The sequence below is a fragment of the Branchiostoma floridae genome, chromosome 5, assembly GCF_000003815.2.
Source record: "Branchiostoma floridae strain S238N-H82 chromosome 5, Bfl_VNyyK, whole genome shotgun sequence".
NCBI classification, from domain to species: domain Eukaryota; kingdom Metazoa; phylum Chordata; class Leptocardii; order Amphioxiformes; family Branchiostomatidae; genus Branchiostoma; species Branchiostoma floridae.
In genome coordinates, this window is record NC_049983.1 from 1,744,691 (window position 1) to 1,772,183 (window position 27,493).

At 41.0% G+C, this 27,493-nt stretch overlaps 2 protein-coding genes across 2 annotated transcripts in view; both read right to left on the reverse strand.

Annotated features, from left to right (window-relative positions):
• The window catches only part of LOC118415485, a 31,074-nt gene extending 21,516 nt beyond the window's left edge, over nt 1-9,558 (reverse strand). Inside the window, exons 1-14 of the mRNA XM_035820144.1 lie at nt 9,538-9,558; nt 8,747-8,866; nt 7,439-7,633; nt 5,924-6,027; nt 4,715-4,894; nt 4,333-4,453; nt 3,712-3,897; nt 3,222-3,299; nt 2,594-2,722; nt 1,844-2,124; nt 1,414-1,582; nt 723-865; nt 515-593; nt 92-245 (exon numbers count right to left, since the gene is read on the reverse strand). Of these exons, the coding sequence (XP_035676037.1) occupies nt 92-245; nt 515-593; nt 723-865; nt 1,414-1,582; nt 1,844-2,124; nt 2,594-2,722; nt 3,222-3,299; nt 3,712-3,897; nt 4,333-4,453; nt 4,715-4,894; nt 5,924-6,027; nt 7,439-7,633; nt 8,747-8,866; nt 9,538-9,558 (1,960 nt within the window). The remainder of the gene's footprint in view (nt 1-91; nt 246-514; nt 594-722; nt 866-1,413; nt 1,583-1,843; nt 2,125-2,593; nt 2,723-3,221; nt 3,300-3,711; nt 3,898-4,332; nt 4,454-4,714; nt 4,895-5,923; nt 6,028-7,438; nt 7,634-8,746; nt 8,867-9,537) is intronic.
• Nucleotides 9,559-11,388: 1,830 nt separating this feature from the next.
• Nucleotides 11,389-27,493, reverse strand: part of LOC118415486 — a 24,561-nt gene continuing 8,456 nt past the window's right edge. The window contains exons 5-15 of the mRNA XM_035820145.1: nt 22,862-23,132; nt 20,735-20,842; nt 19,383-19,471; nt 18,240-18,371; nt 17,432-17,539; nt 15,760-15,863; nt 15,361-15,493; nt 14,716-14,842; nt 13,473-13,601; nt 12,219-12,294; nt 11,389-11,415 (exon numbers count right to left, since the gene is read on the reverse strand). Of these exons, the coding sequence (XP_035676038.1) occupies nt 11,389-11,415; nt 12,219-12,294; nt 13,473-13,601; nt 14,716-14,842; nt 15,361-15,493; nt 15,760-15,863; nt 17,432-17,539; nt 18,240-18,371; nt 19,383-19,471; nt 20,735-20,842; nt 22,862-23,132 (1,304 nt within the window). The remainder of the gene's footprint in view (nt 11,416-12,218; nt 12,295-13,472; nt 13,602-14,715; nt 14,843-15,360; nt 15,494-15,759; nt 15,864-17,431; nt 17,540-18,239; nt 18,372-19,382; nt 19,472-20,734; nt 20,843-22,861; nt 23,133-27,493) is intronic.

The following is a 27,493-nucleotide window of genomic DNA, read 5'->3' on the forward strand; positions in this document are numbered from 1 at the left end:
ATGTAACGTTATTGATGCGGTCCCGTCATTCCAGGAATTGTACCTGTAGTCGAAAGGATACGGAAACCTCGTCAGAATAAGGTTATCTTACCGACGGCGTACTCGTAGGTAAGCAAATCGGTATCCTCATCGTCGGAAAACCCATTAGCAGGCCATCGTGCTACGAGGTAGTCATCTTCCAGCGTCACTGTCACCTGGCCTGAGAACGTAGGGGGCCTTGCGTCAACTACAATCGGTCCAATAGTCTGAAAATTGAAAAGAAAAACACTGTTACAGTCAATGCCATAATTGATTCATTGAGTAAAAATGTATTAAAGGCAATTCTAAACAGAGACAGATGCGTACGGTATTTTTAGAACAAATATCATGGCTTTAACTCGTTGTTGAACAAACTTCTTAAACAAAGGAAAGGGTTCAGAAAGGACATCATTTACGTCCACCAAGGCTAATTAACTGAAGGTTCCTAACGAGCCAGTCGTTGGACAGTAAGGTCAGTAGACCATACGTTAGTTACCTTTGTGGTAGACAAGCCTGCTTTGTTTGTCGCCGTTACACCGAGGTAGAATTCTTGTCCCTCGCCCAGACCAGAATGCCTTTATTGAGGGGAAAATTCATTAGTTAAGAGAATTAGCAACAGTCTTAATAGCCAAGATATACAAAATTGTCAAACATCAATGGATCCGAAACGGGACATTTATGTTTATGAACTTAATTGTTCATACCTTGTCTTGAAGACGGTGTGTCCGTGAGTTGAGGTGAGAGGCATGATGTCTGGACTTGAGGCACCGGATTCAGTAGAACTCAGGCCGACCTGGTAGTCGTTTATCTCACTCTCTCCGTCAGAACCGTTCCAGTAGACAAGCAACTGGGACAAAAGAGGTTACAGTGATTTATAACCATTTAGATTTGCATAGGGGTTGCCAGCTTGGGAAAACGTACCATTATCGTAAGTTTGAACCTTTTTCTACTATTGTAAATGCATTTAAGTCGCGGGGATTTAATTTCGCTGTAGCGGGAAAAGGGACATTCGGGTTTTATTTCGCGGCATCACCAGTAACTGTAGTCTCTTACTGACATGGAAAATGTTCGCGGTGGTTCTAATTTCGCGGTGAAGTGTCCACCGCGAAAAATCGCGAAAATAAAACCACCGCGAAAATTTCTGCATTTACAGTAACTCAAAAATAACTATTCCCTGCGGAACACCTTGCACTATGTTATTGCCGTCAAAGAAGAAGTAAAACCCAACAATAGTAAACGTAGTACTTTATAGTTGATTAGAAACTAGTGTGATGTACTCAATTATTTTACTCTAACTTTGTCTTTGAGACTGTATATGCAGTTAGTTAGCCGTCAGATTTGATTTTGCAAATAAATCACTAACCATCTACACAAAAGGATCAACCGTATACTCACATGCTTGTCAACAATCATGAAAAACGGAGATCCAAGAGCTCCATCTGATTCACATCCCGCAGACGTGGCCATCCTGACGGTTTCTGGGTCGTCATTTAAATCTGCGTTGACGTTTACCGTAGGGCGATCGGTGAAGATAGCGGGATCGGCAACCTGTCTGGCCGCTGAGCTGTAAATTTGCAACACAAAAGACCATCATAGCAACACACCTTCACTTACTTCTCTGGTTGCCTAGTGGTAATTTTGTTAGGGCCCCCAAGGAGTCAAGCTAAGAAGGCCCACAACGACATTTTTCGTCACCTACGCAAACCGTGCCTTATGTCCTTATGGGTCTTCTTACTCATGATCGCGAGGGTTTAGTAAAAGATAACAATGCGTTTTACTACGTAATAGTCGATGCCTAAGATAGGAAAGGAACCAAAAATCGCACCTGCACGCAGACGATGGACCGTCCACGGCGACCTTTCTGAGTTGGTCATCCACCATCCAGACGTTCCCGCCGCCATCTTTGATCGCTCCCGTCCTTGCCCGGATGTTCTCTATGACGATGTTGGTTATGGAGGGTGGAGACGTGTCGTACAGGATTCCATCAGAACACACCGGTTCGGAGGCAGACAGGGCGCGGTTAAAGGCGACCACGGTGCAGTAGTACGTGCCGAGGGAGGAAGCCGTGAAGCTGTGTTGTAGCTCAGTGGTCGTCTTTTCTGTTGCCTGGCAAATATTGCACATCAAAATTACACCATAAGAACTCTTTATAGAAATCCTGCTCATGACTATAATCGGAAAACTTTTCAATCTATCAGTAATTTTATCTACATGTTACAAGTTTCTAGTGTTATAATCTATCAGTGATTATATCTACATGTTACAAGTCTCTAGATAAGATCCTCGATTCGGAATTCTTTGTAAGAGGAGTGAAGGAGGCTGTGTACATCCGCGCCCACCGTCCTTCGCTGAGTAGAGACGGGAGGCGACATAGGTTATCTGGCATTTACGACCCTCTGCTGCAGTCACGTGTCTCCGACGTCACGTTCTGGAAGCTACTGTAGACCGGTCCATTTCGTTTAAATTTGGGGGTAAGTCCCGACCTATTTGTAGTGTTGGTTAGTTAAAGTCATTTTAGCAACACAGATGAACTTCCATGCTAAGTCTCTAGTGGCATAAATTATTTCATGCCTACCGAATCAGGCACAGGGATGCCGAAGTCACCTGGGAGCCCGCACCGAGTGCCAAAGAACACCTGGTAACTCCTCACGCCGCTCTCGTGATCAAAAAACCCTTCCCAGCTGAAGTGCATGTTTGGATCACTCTGAAACACATTTACATACATGTACGTCCAACCCGTTTATATACAAGAATGTTGGACAATTCACCTGCCATTCATTGCATACGAAAAGAAGTAAAACAGCTCAGATAGTTTAAAATAAACATAGACATAGATTGAAAATAGATTACATTTCTATGCTCTGTATACTATAGTCCCACTCTCTTACTTTGCAATTAGCACTCGGAATGATAATCTTGCAATGAAGTTATTGTTATTATTGTCATATCATTATTATCTTATCACGTATATGTTAAGCTTTTAAAAACACTTCTATCAGTTTTCAATCTGAACTCATGATGTCAGAGGTTTACCTTTATCTTTACAATCCCTTTATAAGGCAGGCGGGGATAAGTGTCATGATTCATTTACACTTTTGAATTTATCAATGTTTGTTTGTGCCTATATTTATTGTTTTGTTTACATGTTTATGTTTTTTTTTCGTTTTTTTTTTTCGTTTGTTTTCATTGAAGTATCACCTTACCTGAAAGTCGATATCGGCTTGACCGGCATAGTTGTCTGAGACGTGGCCCGGTTCGGGAGGACTGATGTCAACTGTAATCTGTTAAAACATACATCACATTTAGTACTTAAATTTTTCAAATCTTATTCAACAAGTTGGCTCGTTGTCTTGTCTGAAACTTACTCCCACTCGATGTAATAACCGTTTCATCCACATAAAAACACTATGTAAGATAACTGTGTGACCTCTTACTTCTATCCCTTATGACTTGGCACGGATAAAGACTATGAGAAGGATACGATCTTTTTTTATAATTTGAAGATTATGTTTTTGCTATGTAAATATTGTGTTGTTTCCACGTGTGATCCCATGGCCTCTCTAAAAAGCAATGCTTAGCCACTGATGGAGAAAACAGAAATACATAAATAAATTACATAAATAAATATAAGCAAATTATTTGCATATTAGTTTGCTGTATAAAATCATCCAGTAATAAAAATTTCATATAGACCTGCAGTCTCTCAGTGGTGGACAGTCGAGCCCGATTAGTGACGGTGACGTAGAAGTAGTAGTCGCTGTCGTGTTCTCCTATGGGGATGTTCATCTTGGATGCGTCAGGCGCTATCTCGTACTTGGTCATGTAGCAGGGTTCCATGGGGGTACACTTACAGGTGTCCGCTGTACAAGGCTCAGCATCCTTGAAAATATAGTCATGATTTTCGTAAAACTCTTGACACCTAGCTGTATCGCTTAGTCTAATTTCATATTTTCAAACCGGGGCCTAAACGTGCTGTTTGTGGAACCAAAAAATAGAAATGTATACATAAAAATTTAAATAAATAAATAAGACCCCGGTCCGGAAATGTGTAATATGCTCTAGCAGTAGAACCAGTTTGTATTGTCATATGATGAAGATGGCAAACTCTCAGCTCACCGAAACGTTTGGTTGTGTACAAAGACTGAGAGAACTTTGTTCATTTTCTTTATTGACATGGGATTGGATCGTCCATCCATTCAAATTCTTGTTGAGAACGTTGCAATACGCTGGAGAAAATCACACGGAAAAGGTAAATTCCACAATGATTCTAACACTAGTAATAGTATCATAGACTTAATGTTGTAAATAACTTACGGATGAGACGCGAACGGCCAAGTTGCCGTCCCCGTGCACAATGGACTCGTCCGCCATATCCACCAATCGCCAGTAGATGGTGTACAGACCGCTGTGGATGTCGTATGTCGTGAATTTTACCCTGTAACCAATGAAATAAGATCTCATCAAACGTTGATCTCAATGCCGAGAGGTTATATTTATATCGTGACACCAGAGATAAATCTAGTTGACGAATATGTTGCTGAAAAAAAGATAATCATACAACGCTTTGTACAGTACTGTAGAGTATGCCAGCTATGTTTTTTGAGATCAATGACAATGGCGACCTTTCACAAGTCTTATCTTCCATATATGGCTACGGTATGAAAAGATATATGTACTGTAAAGTTTTGTGGCTTACAGACAATCATAAAGATCTCTGGAATTGTGGACAGTTATTCCCTCTACTCCGTTCTTCTCCAGCCAGAAGTCTTCGATGATTGGAGGAGTGCTGTCGATGTGGATGGACACTTCGTCGGTCTGTTGGTTGCCCAGGATGTCAGTGGCTCTGATGTAGGCCGTCACAGTGTCACCGTCAACTCTGGAAGAAGAAAACAATCAAAGTCTTGCTCACAGAGTCAACATGCTTCTCAAAGGTAAACGTAAAGCAGGTTGAACTCGAAGCGTAATTCTTCAAACGAAGTTGGGACCTGATAGTACAACGTGGCTTCACTATAGTCAAGCATACCACGTCATCCCTTCTCGGTGTTTTTATATGCGGAGTTTTACACCCCAACTTAACGCCTGAAGTCTCTACATGTTATTCGGTCACAGTAAGAATTAGACTAGTCCCTGAGGCGTCGCCAAAAAGAGCTCTTCCCGGCAGTTTATGTGCTCTTTTTGGCGGCCCTTTCGGGCGCCCGCCATTCTATAAGGCCCAGTGGGATACACTGTGGCTACCGGGCTATAGTTGGTCCTGCCGCGCCCGGATTTGGTAACAGTCGGATTTAAAATAAGTCAGGACCTGGTGACAGACAGACGCCAAGGCCTAACCGTAAAAATGCCGATAGGTACCCCCAGCGTATCCGGCTTTTTGGCTTTCGAGCCCTGCGAAGCATGACGGACACCGGCGTAATTGTGACACACGGGGCCGCCCTCTTCACTTTTTCATCAGAAAGAACAAATTCAAACTCCAGATAGCCGACGAGAAACTCTTCATATGGGCTCAAGGAGGTTATCTAAGTTGAACCACCCTAGTGTTTGCGCAGAATCTTGAAGATTTTCTGGCCTAACACCATATCAAATAAAAGACTACATGCCAAAACAGGACTAATACTGGTCAACGAAGAAATAGCGGCACGTAGATGGCGGTGGTTAGGACACATCTGCCGCATGAGGCCAGACAGTTTACCAAGAACTGCTCTGCGGTGAACCCAACAGGGAAAGAGAGCGAGCGGAAGGCCAAAAGAGACATGGAGGCGTTGCATAGAGAAGGAGGTGAAGAGGAGAGGGGTTTCTCATTGGATGAGGCACCAAGAGTTGTTGGTTGCTCGGACAGACAGCAATGAAAGAACTTCCTGAAGCCTTACGTACCACTGGGTACACAAGAGGATTTAGTGAGTGCACCCACCTAGAGATTGTTAGAGACTGTGACCCTGCGTGCAGATCATCCACATTGGTCCAGGCACCGGAAGTCTTTGTTGTACCTCCTTGGTGGTCAACATGGTAGGACGTCTGTACAGAGGTCACACAATTTTAATGTGATATCTATTAGTCCATTTGCCCAGTATCTGTCTATCCGGATAATCATCTATCCATCTATATGTACCCTAACTATCCACCATCTTTCTATATACTTACCTGTCTGTCTGTCTACCTATCAGTCCATGTATCTGTCTATGTTCTATCTGCCTGTGAGTCTACCTATCAGTCCATGTATCTGTCTATGTATTATCTACCTGTCAGTCTACCTATCAGTCCATGTAGCTGTCTATGTACTATCTGCCTGTCAGTCTACCTATCAGTCCATGTATCTGTCTATGTACTATCTGCCTGTCAGTCTACCTATCAGTCCATGTATCTGTCTAGTATGTACTATCTGCCTGTCAGTCTACCTATCAGTCCATGTATGTGTCTATGTACTATCTGCCTGTCAGTCTACCTATCAGTCAATGTATCTGTCTATGTATTATCTGTGTGTCTGTCTGCCTATCAGTCCATGTATCTGTCTATGTATTATCTGCCTGTCAGTCTACCTATCAGTCCATGTATCTGTCTATGTACTATCAGCCTGTCAGTCTACCTATCAGTCCATGTATCTGTCTATGTACTATCAGCCTGTCAGTCTACCTATCAGTCCATGTATCTGTCTATGTATTATCTGCCTGTCAGTCTACCTATCAGTCCATGTATCTGTCTATGTATTATCTGCCTGTCAGTCTACCTATCAGTCCATGTATCTGTCTATGTATTATCTCCCTGTCAGTCTACCTATCAGTCCATGTATCTGTATATGTATTATCTGCCTGTCAGTCTACCTATCAGTCCATGTATCTGTCTATGTATTATCTGTGTGTCTGTCTGCCTATCAGTACATCTACATGTATCTGTCTGATTATAGTATGTATTATCTGCCTGTCTGTCTACTTATCAGCCCACCTATGTATCATCTGCATGTCTACCTATTAGTCCATCTTATGTCTGTCCAAGTATTATCTGGTTGTCTGTCAAGTATCATCTATCAGCCTATATCAAGTATCATCTATCAGTCTACATTTACTATCTAAAATTTTAGATCCAAATCTAGAAAGCCATGTGTATGTAAGTAATTGTATGTGTTTCTGAGTTTTTTACTATTTGTTCTAGGGCGTTAACAGTTCACAGGTCACGCTAGCTTCTTGTTTACATGTTTACGTTACAGAACGACGGGAAAAGCAGTTTTGACCAATTGCTGACGTCAAGTATCCGTACGGTCACCTGTTAATAAGATCACGTGTCCGTAACTCGCGCGAGTTTACATTCTGAAGTGATTGGTCATCAGTATTGATCCTGAAGAAGTCGACAATGGTCGTTGAAAATTGGATCCGTGTGTACCTTTGTGTTGGAAGAAAGTTTAATATTGTACTACAAAAGCAGTTGTGTTTACCTCGAAGGTTACCACTCCCTTTTGGTTGACGATGGGCTGCCTAGATCGTTCCGTGGTGTCGACGTCGTCGTTCGCTTGTGGCACGGGTACGAAGAACTCAGCAATGGCGTTCAGGAACTTGCCGTTGTGGTGGGTGTGTTGGATGAAGTGGTCCATATACTCCACGGTGATAAGTTGGTCAAGATTCGTCTGCCACTGTTTTGGAAAATCAGACATTTCCATTATAATATGCTTGCCTCATCAATATGTTTCTAGCAAGTTTTTAATTGATTGAAAATTTAGGGTGTGAAACATATTGTTTTCTTCCCCTGCTGGTGATGGTCTTGTGATCTGTAATAAAGTTTATGATAATGTCTGTTGTTTTCGTCTCAGGTTTTATCTTTATTGTTTTACACATAATCTCAAACACAGAAAACTTGTTTTATGAAATATTTATTCCTATGCATCATAGGATGGAGAGTGTTCAATAACAATTCTGCGATCAAAATTAGATTCGTGCATATCAACTCATAATTTGAAAACAAATGCGATCCATGATGTAAACTTATGATTTGAAGGACCGAATAAATAACGAAAACATGTTCCAAATTAAACTTCTTTATCAAAAAATAAATTGTCTGAATGAGGCGAGATGGCGTTGTGGCCTCAGTGAAAGTCAGCTTATAAATATATATAAATTATTATTTTATGTTTAAATGTTTCATCAGCGAAATTTCGCCAATGTTAAGCCTATCCACAAGTGCTGTCCTCTAGCAACTATGCAACTATAATCTACTCGAATCCTGAACAGTGATGATGGGGGATACAAACTCAGTCACGTTTGGTCTTCTTTACATTACAGCAGCGACACCTAGCTGCAGTGCAAAGTAGAATCAGGCAATTTCCCCCTGAGCACTGAAACGTTGTGATCAACTCGTTGGTTTCATAAAAAAAACTTTACTTACCTATTGTATACAATCTGGGTTGTGTAAGAAATGCTAAACTTAGCCTCCAGTGCCAAATAAACCAAAGACAATTCAAATACAATTTAATCTCTACAACTGGATAAAAAACGCATATTTACTTCTCGAGTTTCGAGTGACATCCATCACTCTTCTTCAGTGTTACTAGAATGAACTAGCAGAACAATTCAATACAAGCACAAATAACTAGAAAAACTGGTTTAAGCACTAAATCGTTAGGATCATATGCAAAAAGGTACTCTAATGTAAATCATGTTAGCATAGTTTCCTATGGTCAGACAACAATGATAATAATGCTTACCTTGATGTCTAATCTTCATAAACAAACCAAAGACAAATGTCTAACCAGGAAGTCAGTGTCCGCCACAGTTGTGGAGATCCACATGTCCCCGTTCTCTGCTAGTCCAGCGGATTCGTCAACAGTGATGGTCGAATCTGCGTCGTACAAGTAGAACCGACGTGTTCTCTACAACAAAAAGTATGTTCGTCAGCATTGTTCATATGTATTCTGTATCTGTATCTATATAGCCGGTATAACCGCCCTTCGGCGTAACACACCAGCTAACTTCATCTTTTCATGTATACAATTACAGTGTCCTTCATATGATGCTCTCGTTTATACAATGTGCACAGAACACACAGGCCAAAGAATAGTCCTATGATTATCCTATAAGTGTTTCATATTTAACTTTTCATAAGCATCTTTGGATGGACATACGAATTAAATGTTACTAATGCTGTATTGCTATTATTATTCTATATATTATCATATACACCCACTATTTAGAATTCGACAATATAATAATTCGATTATGCCGCAGAAGTATAAAAAATACGGAAAGTGTTATAACAATTGTGTCTAACCATGTTAATCTATAAGTGCAGGACTATTCTGATAAATTCGAATAGGACAGTGTTGCCAGTAGAATGAATGAATGAATGAATGAATGAATGAATGAATGAATGAATGAATGAATGAATGAATGAATGAATGAATGAATGAATGATGACTGAATGAATGAATGAATGAATGAATGATGACTGAATGAATGAATGAATGACTGAATGAATGAATGAATGAATGAATGAATGAATGAATGAATGAATGAATACCTCAATTGTGTATTTCTGCCCCACTTGGTCAAACACAGGTCGCATGTTTGTCATATACTAAGTACATATTTGTGTAGAAATAAGCGTCTAATCTACTCCAGTACATTCGATTGCGACTTCCTCTCACTTCTTGGGAATTGCATAAATGTAGTGAGCTGTATCATTTGTTAGGATAGATTCATCAAAGGTTGTAAGGAATATTATTTCTCATTACTATTGAAGTACCTGAAGTGAGAAAAGTTACTTACTAGTAACACGCATAGCCGAAAAATGCTTCTATCGCTATCATACAAAGGGCAATCTACAGTAAAAATGTAGTTCTCTTCTACTTTACGAAAAAAAAATGGCAGATTCTTTGCTTTAGGGGAGCGTGGTTATGTCTTCCTGATTCGATGCGCAATTTTGTGACATATGATGCATGCAGTACCTCAATATTTCCTGCTTCGTTGCCACCAGAGGCGTCTTCAATAGTCATGACCACCGAGAACACGCCCGGGTCCTCACCAGCCATGTTGATCGTGTAGGAACTGGCAGAGGACTCCAGGGACTCTGTGTTGTAAAACAAATAGTGATGAAAATTGTTGAAGAAAGAAAGTAACTTCATCGGGCTGGTAGATCAAAAGATATTGACAATGACACTAGAGTTTGTTGCATATTTGTTGCCCCGTCGGGGCTAAATGCAGTCAGTTTGATACTAAGGGTAGTAAACGCAAAGTTATACATATACTATAGTTTACATGCATCTTCTCTCTTCCTTAAACATTTGTAGATGAACATACAGAGATTTTGCAGTATTACAGTTTTTTTTTTATACAACCAGTAATGTTTCTTACCTGCTTATGTTTCGATGGCTGTTAGACATCTTCCCCAAAGCTTCTTACTGAATTACTGGTTACTGGTCCACTCCAGTATAAATACATCAAACTTTATGCCAATAAGTAGTTACTCACAAGAAACTGGATATGATTTTGGAAACGGTCAGACGTTTCGGATAGAATCCGCTATCCTTCGAGATATTGTAAGACAAAGTCAAACTGAAGAGAATTTGGATACGAATAGTAAACAAAGATAGGGCAAAGTCAAGCTGAAGACAATTTGGATTTCAATGGGAAACAAAGCTCAGACACAGTTTATGTAAAAGAGTCAATTACCTCCTGTTGTTTTAGTTGCAGGAGCTAAATGTTGTGTTTCGAGTAACTGCTTTTTGGCATATCGTGTTACCTGGATGTCTAATCGACGTACATCACACGTTAATTGGTTTCCTTACCGTCGATCCACGGAGTGGACCCCTCCCTCAGCGTGTCCCCTTGTGTGTGATCCATCCTGTAAACCTGCACATGATAGTTCTGTATACCAGACCCGGTGTCGCTCCATCCACTCCAACGGGTCGTGATGGAGCTCTAAAAAAACATGAGATAGAATATATAATGCCAGGATATAAGAGAATTCTTTTTACACAACCAGCAGTTACTTACATTTCTCACGTTTCGATGTCTCTCAGACACCTTCGTCAGAGCTTCTAACTGGAGTTTTGCTTCTCACCTCTATATGTAGCCGATGTAGGTGTCGTGGTGAGAAGCAGAACTCCAGTTAATAGAAGCTCTGACGAAGGTGCCTGAGAGACATCGAAACGTAAGCAATGTTAATAACTACTGGTTGTGTGAAAAGATTTCTCTTATATCCTATATTTTACCAACCTGATGAAACTATTTTCGGAAATATATAATGCCAGTTCACCTTTATCCGCAGGGTAACCTATATCCGTCATGTAAAAAAACCCAGCGTAATTGGGATATCAAGTCGCTGGACGGTGGTTTCCAATTGCACGATTTGCAATGTTTTCTAAAGAAATATTGCATTTTAAACCCCCGTCCGTCAACATAACATCCCCTGGTGCTCTACCTAAAAATCAAAACAACAAAAACAACGGATATAGGCTACCCTGTGGACAAAATTGAACTAGCGTTACATGTATACCTGATATAATGGGATGTGCATCCCATGATTTCCCTTCATATATTGCCCTGGAAACGTTGTTGCTAAGAAAAGAAAATAATTGCTTCCGTAACTTGTCTAAGGCCTAGCATGCTAGGTCGAATTTCCAAACTAGGCCCCGGCCGGGCAGTTTTCGGGAACGAAAAATATTGTATAAAAGACACCAGACTACGCAAGATGTAAAGAGGATAGTCTTATTTAGGTTTAGGTCACATTTCATAAAAATGGGCCCGACCGGGCCGGGCCCCGGTTTGGAAATGTGACCTAAGCCTAAGTAGCATTATTTGTGTACTGTAAATGCATTTAAATTCGCGGGGATTTAATTTCGCGGTAGCGGGGAAAAGGACTTTTCGCGGTGGATGTAAGTTCGCGGTAACATCATAGACTTCAGTCTGATACCATAATAGAAAAATGTTCGCGGTGGTTTTCAAGTTCACGGTGAAGTGGTCACCGCGAAAACCGCGAACATTAATCCACCGCGAACATTTCTGCATTTACAGTATATTTTTTTCGCATACATTTCTATTTCATGTTTCCACAAACAACCTAAGCCTAAGTAGCATTATTTGTGTATATTTTTTTCTGTATACATGTCTATTTTACGTTTCCACAAACAGCCCGTCCGGGCCCCGGTTTGGAAATGGGACGTTAGCCCAAGACAACCATGCAAGGTACTAAGGAAGAAGGGGCGGCACATGAAATGTCCCAACCTGTTTTGTGAAGGGATCTCCGACGTCCAACATCTGAGCAAACGTCCCGGAATGAGTTGGGGTAGTGGAGTCATACCTGCAGAAGTGAAGAGGTTCAAAACTGTTTCTAAAAAAGATCTGACGTTAGTTCTTTATACCCTAAGTAAATGACTTGGAACAAATACGTTACTTCCGCATGCTGTTGAATCATTTGTTTAATGGTAACATTTCCTTAAAATTCGTAAGCATCAGTCTGCATAAAGAATCGTGTTTCGAGCTTGATAACAATAAATTTAATTTCTTTTTTTTATTGTCAGGCACACGTCTAGTTTGTTATCAGTTATGATAATATGTTAAGTTTATTGCTAATTCTTACCCGATGACTAATTGCAAGTGACATAAAAAATTACAGACAATGGTACACAGTACAGTAAGCAACTACTCTTTTATAACGCTAAACTGTATCTAATTGGGCTTGACTTCTTTTTCTGAGACAGTAGAAGATGAAAGATCACATCTTTTCTATAATTTTCTGGTTTTGTGATGTCAAGAGGAGAATAGTTCTCTGTCTGTCTGTCTGAAAGCGTAGAAACAGTTGGATGGCATTTACTGGCCTTTTTAAAAAACCCTTTTCTTACTTGATCGTAGAAGGGACATGTTGAAGTTAAATGTGTTTCGCCTTCTGCCATATCCAACATACATTATTTACAGGTCCTTTAGCACACAGGCAAATCTACAAAATCTTCACCTTCCGCACTGGTATTCAAGTGCTGATTCAATGGTCAAAGCCGCCTCAGCACTGGTTTTCCAGTACAGGAGAAAATTCAGCACTGGTTTTCATGTGCTGAATGGCTCTATAATTCCAGTGCTGAAACTCCGTCAGGACTGGATTTCCAGTGCTGAATCTTGTTCCAGCACCGGTTTTCCAGTGCTGAACTCTTTTTAGCACTGGTTTTCCAGTGATGGATTGCCGTCAGCTGTCGCTGTCTGCACTGGAACCATCCGAGTGCTGAATTACAAAAGCTTTACCTTCCGCAATGGATTTACCAGTGTTCAGGGACACTTCAGCACTGAATATCGTCCGAGCACTCGGTTTTCAGTACTCAGACGCCGGCTTTTCAGTGCTGAGCCACTGTAACCGAGTGCTGAAAAAAGAGAGTGAAGCTTTCGTAGTTTTGCAGCACGCAAGTAACTCAATTTTTCTATTGCTGCCCCTACAGCCGGTGAGGCTACGGGACTGGTGAGGTAAGGTGAGGTGAGGCTGTGCGTACTCACATCCACTTGGCCCCGGAGGCGGCCCTTTGGTACGGTCCGTCTGTGAAGTACCGGTTGTGGTTTTGCCCGGTGTCGAAGTCGTGATAGGTGAAGTACCCACCGAGCTTAGCAGAAATCTCTACCTCAATCCTACATACCAGTACAGAACATTAATTGGTTAGTTCCTATACACAGCAAAACCTAAATAATACCAACTGCTGAACAAAAACGTACGGCTTTACAGTCGTTAGAGTCGAAATGTTAAAAACTTGATTTTAAACCATTTGCATCAGTGCCTCAAAACCATCATGAAATATAGACGGGGGACGCCAGAAGCTTCCATAATGACTACCATCTTCTTCATTATATACTTCATAAAGCACAGCAAAATCTTTTTCTGGTGTGCAAAAAGCATGAAAATATCTTATAGCTGCAACCCTGCAGATCATATGACGTGCATATTAAGCAAAAATGCTTCTCGTCTAATGCTCAATAAATGAATGTGAGGAAAGACCTAGATAGGCAGTGCTTACTTCCTGTCTAAGACCCCGTTCACACTCAAAAAAATGAAGCGGCTTCAACGTCGAAGCCGCTTCAACGGGCAAGCCGCTTCAAAAAAATTACGTTCACACTCATTTCAGACAATCCGATTAATCGCACACAATTCCGTACCTGAACTTCAGGTACTTTTTTACAACATTGTTTGTAGGTTTTCTCAAACCCACTCGTAATTGTCTTATATCATGATCCAGAGAGAAAGATGTTCAAAGATATGCTTGTTTTTTGTGATTTTTTTTAGCTTGCTGTGTTTCCTCTCTCTTCGCGTGATAAAAAGCTTTGTTTGCTTCCCATTCCACTTGCCTTGACCCTACAGCGTTTTTTTTCTTTCCAGACATTATCATTGGGCACAAAAATCAGTAACGTGAGCAAACCTGTCAATGTGGCGTGTGTTCCTGCTACCGATACCTGGATATATAACCTCCAACAGGGGGCAAATCGGAAATTTGCATAGAATCTATCCCGCATTGCGTTCACACTCGCGATTTCAGCCAAGCGGCTTGTTCACGAGTGTCTCAAACTACCTCCCAGGGATGGATTGCAAACGAGCCGGATCGGTGAAATCCAAGCCGCTTGGAGCGTCACACTCAAGAAAACGATCCGGATCAAGCGGCTTCCACGTTGAAGCCGCTTCATTTTTTTGAGTGTGAACGGGTTCTAATTCGCTTTAAATTACGAGGAGGCTAGTGACAAGGTTGTTACTCACTCGTCGCCATGGATGATGTTCAGTGAGGTTGCTTGATCGTTGGTACATTGTATGGCAGAGTCCAGTGGAGGATTGCTGTTGCTGAGAGCCATGTCACAGTTGATGGTACCGCCAGTAACAACTTGATCTGTAAAAAGTATATATGAGCACGTGTATAGTTATGCATTATTAAATATGTTGGTCCACATGTATTGTTTTTAACTTGGCTACGAAGTTTCTGTTTTCTGTAAAGTTTTGTGTGACCATAACTAAAAAAAACCTACAAATGAAGTGTTTTGTATGTTGTATGTTAATACTCCGATTTGCTTACGTTTCGATGTCAGATGTTTCATGTCGAAGTTTTGCTTCTCGCCACTATATGTTGCTCATGTAGGTGGATAAGAAAGTCAACCCCAACGATGAACCGGGAGGGGGGGGGGGTGGTTGGGGGTTACAAACTTAGCCACATGAAGGATTGTGTTCTCGCAGCAAAAGCGCCACCTACATCGGCTACATGTAACGGCGTTAAGCAGAACTCTAGTCAGAAACCCTGAGAAAGGTATCTGATGTGCATCGACACGTAAACAAGAGTTAGTGAGTTGGTTGTGGTTTTACACTGGTTGTGTAAAAGAATTCTCTTATATCTTTAGGTTCCGCACAACTCACAAGTGTTCCTCTTCTGGCTACAGCTCACTTTACTCTCCATGATGCCGACTTTAAAAGCCCGGATGTAGGAGTGGAAGTCAGGGTTTGGTCTCGTGTAGGACAGGAACCATTCAAAGTCCAGTCTAGTGGGGATCTGAGGGGAGGGGGGGGCGTTGTTGTAGGATTATTAAGAAGTTTATTGCAAATTTCTGCCAGTGTGTAATTTACAAGTAACATGAAATGTTCATAAAGGGTAAAAAAGAATACAGCATGTGTTTACTCTATTGTAAAGGAAACGTATCTTGTACAAAATTGAAAACAGCATTCCTCTCATTGCTGTATATTGAACAATCAACAACAAAAATGACACTCGTCTTCTGCCTTATAATTTAAGTTAAAATCATTCCAAATTCTTTGAACCTTGTTGGTCCAGACTTCCTGATTGTTCTGGTCCAAATCAGCTGTTCCTCCGGAGTTGTCATGCAGCTTCCCCAGCCAGTGCGTAAACGTTGGGGTGGAATCGACTGGGAAAGAACCATGTCAAGTATACGTCATCGTAGCCCTGGCATTTCAAGTTTCATGGTATACAGCTAATCTCCAAGCAGATCTTACAATGGTATACGTATATGATAGTACCAAACTGGCCAAGGAGTGTAGGTAGCCAAAAGGTGTCCATTTGCTTTTTGCAGAATCTGCCCCAGTCCGCTAGAACAAAGGCTATTATTAGTATTAATATTAACATCCAATTGTGTCCCAATCAAACTGTGCTTGCAGTTTAGGTGCTAATAGCCCTCCTTCCTGTTTGGTGCTAACTTCCAACTGGGAAATATGCTGGTCACAGACCAGGTGGTCACAGACTTTGTCCCAGTGTAAGTCGCTCGTAAAATCATTAGCACATGGCCACAGGGAGGGGCAGCAACACCATTGTTGAATACAAATGCTCCTCCCTGTTTCAGTGCCGGCAGATCCCCGGTAGCGAAACACACTCCTAAGCCGACTTTACTCCTCTGTCAGCTTTGATACTATCTTATGCTACTGGATCTGCTTGGAGATTAGTATACAGCCAACACTACGGCATTGCACCCTTGCTAATATCTTACAGTAAGAACCTGGTGAGTAGATCGCTTTCTTTTGAATGTGGTACGTTGTGGGTTTGATACCTTACTTCTAGATAAACATCTAGATCATTAGTAGATATCAATTTACGCAACCGTGAGTTTGTAGCTTTCATCATTATGCACATGAAAAACATAGTTTCATTGTAGTGATATGTACTAAAGTGCTGTATTTTGTCATAGAAAAAAAGTAATATTAGGGGCAATAAAACCTGATGACGTCATCAATATGTCCCCCATAATTTTCTCATGCCCATCTATCAATATTCGTTACGGCTCCATTCTTTCTTAAATCATTAATGAGGAAACAATGGAAGGTCAAAATGCCAATTTAGCCACCTATATACCTTAACGGTTTTGAATCTTCCATGATACCTTAAGCACCCATTGCGATATATCTATCAGGGGTCTAAACTAAAAAAAAAGAAAATAGTAAATATATCTTATCAATACCGATACTGTTTTTACGCCGGCTAACGTCACATTTCCTTACTGGGGCCCGGCTGGGCTGTTTGTGGAAACGAAAAATAAAAGTTATAGGTAAAAAATATACAGAAATATTGCCCACGACTATTCTCTTTACGTCTTGTGTCATTTGGCGTTTTTAATATAATAACATACGTTTCGTTCCCGAAAGTTGCCCGGCCGGGCCCCTGTTTCAAAGTGTGACGTAGGACTTAAGGTGCACTCTCACCTGGCGTGGGGCACGATTGCGGGCTTCGAAAAATACTCAACGAGATAAAGAACGGATTTTCTTACTTGTTGTGCTTTTTGTCGTCTTCTATGACATACTTTCACGTATTACGCAATATCTGAATCATAAAAAAATCGGAGAAAATGACAAAACAGTAACGCAGTTAACGAACGCAGCAATGCCGCAAGCGTGCTCCACGTCCGTTGAGAGTGCATCTTTAGTGAGGCCAGGTTTTCTGCGTGTTTGATTTATATTATAAGGTGTACCGTAATGATAGACTTACTTGTTGTGCAGGAACTGCCGGAGAAACCAGAAGTGCAGGAGCAGGAGCCAATCCGCTCACACGTACCAGGGAAGCACAGGTTACTGTCGCTTCTCCACGAACAGCGCTCTGTTCAATGAAAGAGAGTTTGTGATTGGTCGGATATTGGTGGGATCTACTCAACGATTTAACTTTTAAACTTTTGTGAGGCTTCTATTATCACTAGAATTGATTAAATCAACACACACACACACACACACACACACACACGCACACACACGCACACACACACACACACACACACACACTCACACATACACACACATCTACAGAACTAATCTTCAGGAGCAAAACGCTATTTTCTCTATGCTTGCTAAAACATATTTGTATCATACGTCGATGAAGGTTAGATATCGAGGTAATAAGATACGCCAAAATAAGCAGTTACACAAGCAACTGAATATAATTTTGGAAACGGACAGACGTCGTTTCAGACGGTATCCACCATCTTTCGTCAGTGTCACTCAAGAGATCAGGAAGAATATTTGTAGCTCGTTGTTATAGCCTAACTAATCAAAATTGCATTCACCGCTTAGAGGTTTCTTCCCGATCTCTTGAGTGTCACTGACGCAAGATAGTGGATAATCTACACCCAATATGTTGATTTATTCATACCTGTAGATATCCTTGCATGTCTGTTTAGTTGTACTGTAAGTATTTGTTATAGACCTTACGAAAGTCGCTGTACTTTTGTCGTGCCAATAAAGATTTCCTTTCTAAAACATCTGTCCACTTCCAAAATCATATCCCGTTGATTTTTTGCACTTACGATAGCAGTTCATGCCGGAAGCGTCATAGGCTCTGGCCGGTTTCCCGTTGTAGGTTCCATAGTCGTGTACACAGCCTGGGCACTGGTCATTGTCGCACAGGTGAGAGTTACACAGCGGGTCGGTACAGATGCCTACATACCAGACAACAACAACAACAAAGAATCAGTTGTCACAAACTTCGAATTGAATAGGGAAGACACAACCGCACTCCTCTAAAACAAAGAATTTGTCAATTTTGTACTTCAAACATGGTAGAAGGTGAAGTGCATTTCATTGTTGATTGTACTATGTATATCAAAAATTGATAATAGAAAGACTCTGTTTAGTTACATAGAAAGTAGATTCCTTCACTTTAGACACATGAGTAGCACTGACAAGTTCCTTATACGTTTTGACAAACCAACCATAGCTAAACCCATACAGTCATACATTTTCACCATTACCAAGAAGCGAGAAGAAGCCAAACCTCTGTGTTAGACTAGATCTGTGATACTTTTATATGTATATATGTTTTGACATGACATGTTGGGACCTGTACCTAGCCCGGTTGGGCAAAATGTACAATAAAGGTCTTCATTCAATTTTCATTCATTAACAGGATGAAGCAGCAGTACTAGTATCAGCTACGAACCAACGCATTGATGTTTCAATGGACTGATCTAAAAGGAGGAATCTCACTGCACTGGCGGCACCGTTGCAGCATTGCACTTCGAAAGATTACTCAACGAATTTTCTTACATTTCTGTATTTTGTTGTCTTCTAAGTCATACTTTTACCTATTACGCAATATCTAAATTGTGTCGCATAAGTGCCGCAGTGAACGAACCCCACAGTTCCACACCGGTGCCCGAAGTGCAGTGAGATACCACCTTAAGAGGTCTACCGTAGATCTCCATCAAATTTGATAAAAATGAGAGTAGAGATAGGTAGTAGATACTATCATTGTGTTACATGTAAGTTAATGTTTGCTAAGTAAAGCGGTAAAACGCAATGAACGTAATACAAAACTCTCAGCTAAAATTATTTGTCATCCTTCGTTGAGCCTTGAAACTTACAATGCAAAACCAATTATATTGTATGTATGTGTATGTATGTATGTATGTATATATGTATAATGTATCTATCTACTCCCTCATACTTACGAATACACCGACTCTGTGTGTACTCGTAGCCGGAGCAGCAGAAGTAGGTTGTTTTGGGGCAGGTAGTTTCTCTATACGATGTTCGGTACCTGTTGGAAAAAAAACGTTTTCTCATGTTTCATGATTCCAGTTGACAATACCAGTTTATATGTCTGGATTCAATCACACACGAGCCCGTTTTTTTGTTCATTTTACAAAAAGGAAAAGCACACAATAACAATACAAAAGAGAATACATACACCACGGATCCAAAGCAACCAGTACAACATAATCAACAAACAGAAAAAAGAATCGAAATATATTACAGCCAACTAAATCAACACTAACTCAGGAAAAATGAAAACACATGGCGTTACAGTATCTAAACAACCAAATACATATAAATAATGATAAGAAAAAAATTATTCCATCTAAAGACAATTACAGTAGTTAAAGAGGCTAGAAAACAAACAGCTATATGAATGATAATAAGGTCAGAAAAAACACAATAAATAACTTTAAAGTAGATGTGAAAGATTAATCATGGAAGGTCAAAGAGAAAGAATCCCATTTATGATAATGGTAGTCAAGCTTATTTCTTCTTTCAGCTATGACATATTCTGTTTTTTAGTGTATTTTAAGAAATGAAATAAGAGCCCGTTGTTTATTGATCATGACAATTGCATTACAAACAGGCAACGCAGCCTCAAATTATGATGGTGAGAATAAAATGGTGGGAGAGGTTAGTTTATGAATGACTGGAAATGCAGTGCTTTCCGTAACTATATCTGTATCTAAAGTATATAGCCGGTACAACCGCAGGCACGCGGCGCGGCAGCAGCTGGTTATATTACACCGAACTACCCGTCACACCTAACGGGTTATTCGGTGTAATATAACTTAATCTATGTGACTCGGAAGTCACATAGCTTCCAGTTAGAATTTTTATTCAGCCTGCTTTTTATTGAATTAAAAACACTTCTTGTCCTATCTGATGGAGAATGTTGTATCTATTATGCACGTTACATTCAAGTTTGACAATGAAAGACACTCAGTTAACTTTATTCAACTGTATTGGAATAATTGTCACAATAGAGTTTTGGCCATCCTAAAAAAATTGCAAGACAAAAAATAATCCCTACGTACCGACCCTTTTTTCTGGACTGGAACAGAAAACACAAATTTATTCCTAGGCCTAATACGTTGTTGTGACCACCCCCTAAAAATGTGTAGGGTCAGCAGTTTTTCTAGGGTAGGTGGCTATATAGGGGAACAGGAAACAAACCATTTTCCCCCTAGACCTTAGCCATACTCCAAACTCCACTATACACCTACAGATCTAGACTAGTTGTTCTGAAAAAAATCGTACTTACGCAGTGCAGGCTGCCCATCCAGTTCCAAATATCCCGCAGTTGGTTTCATATTGCTCCGAGTACGACTCCGTGCACGGACACGTTGTCTCGCCTGTACAGACATTGGGTCTGAGGACAAAACCAAAAACTGGTTATTATATGACGGTACAGGAGGACCAGCCAATAAAAAGGCACAGCCGGGACCGAATCTGCTTGTTGGGACGTCAAAATGCCCCCCCCCCCATCTGTAAAAGAATGTGAAAATAATAGTTTATTGCAAATTCTTGCCCGAGGGATAATTGCAAGTAACATGAAACAAAACAAGTGACCGTAGGTAAAATACTCTATGACCTAATTTTGGTTTATGTCGGTTGTGATGTTTTCTGTGGTGTATGACTCGGTGTTTATATCACATACAGAACATCACATCAGCTTATACAAAAAAATTACTTAAAAGCAAACATACCTATCACTGCCAAATTTAAAACGCATTCCTGTACGCATTAACAGCGAAATCAGCGTCGCAATCGAACGACACCAAATGAAAACAACAAAACAGCTTCAGAATGGAAGAGACGCACACCATTTTAAAAATTGGGTCAGTGACAGCTGTGGACATAACATAACCCCATATCTTCTTGGAGATAAGTAATTGCCAAACCCTATCGTCTATAGGCCAGCTGTTCCACAATACCACGGAAATAGGGGTGATTTCTCAAATTATTACATCGATAATGAAAACAGCTACCGCGAAAAAGACAAGATCCCAAGGATCAAACACGTTCTAACCATAAACTGTATATGACTATCAACCGCTCAAAATATTACTTGAAATAAAAATGTTAACAGTATGCTATGTCAAACCAACCTCAATACTGGAAACGCAAAGCCCGAACGAGATGGCATATTCCGACGAAGACAACATCTGCTTGACGGTATTCAATTACAACAAGAATTAAGGCGCGATCATAAGGAAGACCTGAACCACTATACCGGACGGCGTAGGGGTGAAAACTAAAATTATAACATCCATGATGACAGCTACGGCGAACGTGCATCATTTCGCAACGGAGTACAGACGACATGCTAATTCACATGCGATTGCGGCATACGTAACATAGAGATATAGGTGCGAACACTCAACGCACAAAGTGATTACAAGACTCTGTTACTGGAGGTTACAATGAGTAAAAATGTGTAGTCAAACAAACATCATAGAATGGGTCTACTATAGTCTAGGGCTAGGCTATTTGGTTCGACTTCCTTTCCTGAGACAGTGGAAGACAAAGGATCCCTCCTCTTCTATCGCAAGGTAACATTTAGTGAGGTGCCAACTTGCACCTCGTAGGTACAATGTACAAAATTTAAAGGAGGGGCTGCGTGAGAACTGCCCAGACAACCGATTCTGTATTGAAAGAAAAAATTGTTGGAATATTCGGAATTATGGCTGGGTACCGATACACGGTACAAAACCGGGTTATCTTATTGGACCGATAAAGAAAACCCGGACCTGAAAAAAATCGGTAGACCGGATGTTAGACCTAATGGAAAATGAACAGATTATCTGATCAGGCATTCACACGTGTTGGGGCTTACCGATTGAGGAGAATAACAAGAGCGAAGTAGGGTAGAGTCTAAAGTTATATCTACCAAGTTTTACAGTCAATCGTACGAATGCAGTTAGCCCAGTAGGATTCCTTAACGCCAATGGTAGTCGAATACTCCACAAAATATATTTCTTTGTAACGAAATGGACCATTGTTTTGTGCATCGTCCATTCACAAGTTTTCACATACTGAATCAGGTCCAGGTTCAGGTTCGGACATGGACCTAAACCTTTTGACATTGGCCTGAATCTTCTTCACCCCTATTCCATCCTCCTACGCAGGGACATCCAACAGCCAAACCACCTGTCTGGATGTTCCCTGCTCCTTCAACCGTCACCCTTAGTTCCTGACCACCCTGCTTGAGCTTACCTTTATATATGCGAGACCCGACTTTTGAAAACGGAAAGCCTATCCTCTGATTGGCTGACAGCTGGTCGGGGGGGGGGGGGGTTGGGGGGGGGGCGTCCACAGGAACTAAGAGTGATGGTTAAAAGAGCAGGGTTCATCCAAACAGGCGGTTTGGCTATTTGGAATGACTTACTGTTGGGAGAAGGCTGCCTCGGCTTCCAGAGCAGCTACAGCGGCATCGGCCTCTGCGTTGATTCTTGCCCTCTCCGCATCTGGGTCACTTACTATTCCCAACAGCGAATTAACATCAACCAGTGCAAGCTGTGCGGTCCTCCAGCCGTTGGCTTGATCAACTGTACAGAACGTGTTGGCTGTGACCTGGGTCGGTAACTCCGCTGTTAGAAGCATCATAAGACAGCACAGCTTCAGCAGTACTCCGGGACCCATGGTGGAGACCCTAGTGTCTGTGGTACAGAAGGAAGTACACTTATGAATGATGTATTAACGTTTGCAGGCCAACGAGCTCCGTTCAATCATGCTAGACAAGAACATGTGGAGACGCTGGTTTTACCACTCCAATATGAACTGAACTGATTAACGTTATTCATCTTAGCTGCCATGTATGGTCTGGACTGTTCAAAATTGTGACGCTGCTTAGGACTCTTGTAACATAGGACAGTGAAACACTTTGTTGCCGAACGTTCAGACTTAGACTGCAACACACATTGCACACACGCACGCACACACAAACACACACACACACACACACACACACACACACAAACACAGAGAGAGAGAGGCACGCACACAAATACAGACACAGACACATCAATGCACACAGAAACACACGCGTGCGAACACACACACAAACAAACAAACAAACAAACACACACATATCCTTAAGCTTACGAGTTGGTCAATGCCGTTCACACACTCATGCACACGCACACTCAAGCACGCACACAACTTCACATCAGTATAAATATCAATTTGAATGTCAGGACAATCTCCACCTAACAACAGAAATCATACTGTTTGTGATTACTTTCCATATCAAACCATTGATGATAAGCACAAACTCAGTCTATAGTCCATTTTTCAGACGGACGGCAGAAAAAAACTGCCCAAATGTTTCCCCCTCCCCGGTATATATCACTCGAACAGAGCCCACTACTTGAAGAAAACTATGATATTTTCAAAGAACAATAAATACAAACCTAATCAACCCCCGTGTGCAATCCGACGTGGACGCTGCGAAGTAACGCCGTGGAGGAGTGTAAAAACTCCCGCCGTGTCCGCACACAAGCCTCGGTGTGTCTTTTATCCTTTATACCCCTGTCACATTTGGCGAAAATCGATCGGGCGACGATTCTACGGCAATCGCCCGAGCCTCGCTTATAATGATAACTTAATTGTACAACAATTGTACAAGGTACAAAGTATGGCTTGTATGTGAGAGGGACGGTTTTAAGGTGAAACATACGCGCAACCCTCTGTCGATCTTAAATATGGCCGATCTTCCATCGATACGCCCGAAGATCGTGGATAATGTGACAGGGGTATTAATTATGTCTTTTGTCGATTTCAAGTCAATGATAACAGTGTTTAGGCAGGCAGAAATTGAATACGCTTAGCTAATTCATAGCCCGAATGGCTGTGTGTGTATGCAAATACCTAACAACCGCTGGTGCCGACCTGCACGACTGACAGGCTGAAAGGTGAGGACGTACCTTCTTCACGGTCCAGGGAGTGTCACGCGTTTACTTTCTTACGGCTTGCGAAATCCTCGAGTTATTCTCAAAGGCCTGTATCATCCGTGGAGTACGCTTCGTTGCTTAGGTGAATAGGAGCTATCCACATAGTATTACATGGTTGGCGACGGTTGGCGAAAAGGGTCAAACTATTTAAATACAGCGGAAAAACAGAAACATCTTGTAACCCTAAGTTTAAAGCATTCTTGCTATGCATTCTTTTCATTCATCAGCAAGATGTTATCAAATCTTTGTTTGAACTGTTATCTAGGACAGAGCTTGAAACACTTGCAATTGGTGACCACAAACCATTGACAAAATGGGTCAACTATCATACAGCTGAAACAAATCTTCAAAACACTATGTAACGTTATACACTCTCATTATACATTCTCATTGAAATGTCAAAAATGGCATTTTTTTGTCTAAAAATAAATCGGCTTTATTTTAGGTGAAAACTACCTGGTTGTTTAGAAAAATTCCTCATTTAACTATAGCCAAAAAATGGCAACTTATTATTTTCGGTCCCATTGGTAATGCATTACAGGGCAGGTAACAAACGTTACCGGTAACGTTTGTTACAACTGTAAACTTAACCCTTTATCTTCAAAGGGATTAGCATTATCGGCTACATCATTTAGGCATAAGTTGACGTCCCCGGGACATTTAAAGAGTGGCCAGCATTTTTGCACCGGGCCAGACAGAATGCTTAGAAAGCATCAAACGATTTTAACGTTTGTCATTTCTGTACAACATTTTGTAAGCAAGGTGGGATACAAATGGCAGTCAATGACCTTTTTTTTGTTCCTTTAGAAAACCAGAAAAACTGTAATGCGTCAAAAAACGGTCATTTCTAGTCTTATTCATGGATAATATAACCGTGGCAACCATCGTACTCGTGGTGGTAACGTTTGTTACAGAATCTGGCGACAGGCATAAACCTCCTCACACAGCCTCCAAGATCTGTGATAGTAGTGATCTGACGTGATCGGACAGAGGGCCTGGGTAGCTGGTTTTATGTGCCGAACAATCATTTTGGGAACTGAATTGTTCCATTTTTGGCTTCTATTTGAATTCTTCGCATCTTCTCAGGCGACAGCCATTTTTTAGGGGTTGAAATCCCACCCGAGGCTATAATAACCTTCAAAGTCATGAACAAATATGAATGTCGTGGTGCATCTTTTGTAAAACATTACAGGGGTTGTGGAAAAACAAAGGGACCAGTCATGCTGTCTGTAATTTGTTCAATATCATTCAAGTCGTAAAGTCAGGCGACAGCATTTCTACATTTCAATGAGAACGAGCCTTACGAAGCCCAGATGAGGTTTATGAAAATGCAATGTTGCTACTGAATCAAAAACCAAAAGTGCATTTATTAATATTTATAGAAATGCATCAAGAAGATGTTTGCAGTCTAAAAGAAATTAAATGTATGATGCCAGGAAAAAACATTGTAAGACATCATTAAATATACGAAATACCTCTTTGTGCACATTGCTGCCATTTTTAAAATTTTCAAAGAAGTTGCCATTTCAGGCAAAACTTTGTGCCGGTTTGTGACACTTTTGACAATTTGGCGAAATCAAGTGAGATAACAACAATCACTAACGTGATTCCGAGTACGCATGTGCAGTGACAGGAATTGTGAGTAATATGTCAAAGATAACGGACCCTGAGACGCAAACAAAGCAAGTCTGGACATTGTTATGCAAGCAGAGACAAAGGTCAAGACGAGAAAAGTTAGGGGCATTCATCTTTTACACACTAATCACAATTTCTCTCACTACACCGTGCGAGAAGGTGCTTATTGTTGTTGGTTTGTTGGTAATGGTGTGTTTCTAAAACCACTCTATATTATTGTCTAAAATTGTATTCACGTCATAGAAGATAAGATGTTAAAATGTGTCTGCTTTCTTTTTTTTCAACATAATTTTGTCTCTGATACCTCCAGAAAAGCTTGGCCTCGACATTGATTTCGAAGACGGCGAAAAGATTCATTTCTGTGAAGGGCCAAACTCGAGCTGCAAGTGGAACCTGGGACAGCTGCGCCGCCTAGCGGAGAAGAGCGGCTTTGCAGTTGATGCCCACTGGACCAATGCTGAGGAGAACTATTGCGTCATCTGTTTGGCACGTGCACCGGCTGATAGCACGAAATAGTAAAGTGAAATTGCATCAATACATTAAATTACAATTAGACTCACACATTTGTCAGCTAAGTCTGTTGTCTTTTTCAATGTGACAATGTTTTTGCTTTCTAGTATGAATTGAAAATGCACTATCTTATTCACCTGTAATTCAAGGATGTGTAATTTTAGTAGTTGATTATGTGTTACTGTTAGCGTGAACTGTAAAACGTCTGTGCCTGGACAATTCATGGACAGCGATGTAGAAAGCATCGCTCTAGCTGTTAACGTCATGCGATCCATGCATCCATCCATCCATCCATCCATCCATCCATCCATCCATCCATCCATCCATCCATCCATCCATCCATCCATCCATCCATCCATCCATCCATCCATCCATCCAACCATCCATCCATCCATCCATCCATCCGTCCGTCCGTCCGTCCGTCCGTCCGTCCGTCCGTCCATCCATCCATCCATCCATCCATCCATCCATCCATCCATCCGTCCCTCCGTCCGTCCGTCCGTCCGTCCGTCCGTCCATCCATCCATCCATCCATCCATCCATCCATCCATTCACCCAAATCACCCACCCACTTATATATTTTGCTATGTAACTATGATTTGTTATTGCACTATTTATTGATTTACTATTGCTTTGTTAGATGACTTCATTCATATTAATCGCTACATTGCGTTATTGTTGATCGTCTAATTGTTGTTACTTATTTATGTTTTATCATTTATTTCCCATTTCAATTATTTCAATCGAATTGTGTTCACTAGTTAGGAGGAGGGCTCCAATAGGCCTTTTTTGGCTTCTCCCTCGCTCCCGCACTTTTTATTAATGTATCATTTATCTTTACTTTATGTATTTCCTTTTTTATATGCAAATAAAATCAAACAAACAAACAAACAAACAAACCCATCCACCCCATCCATCCATCC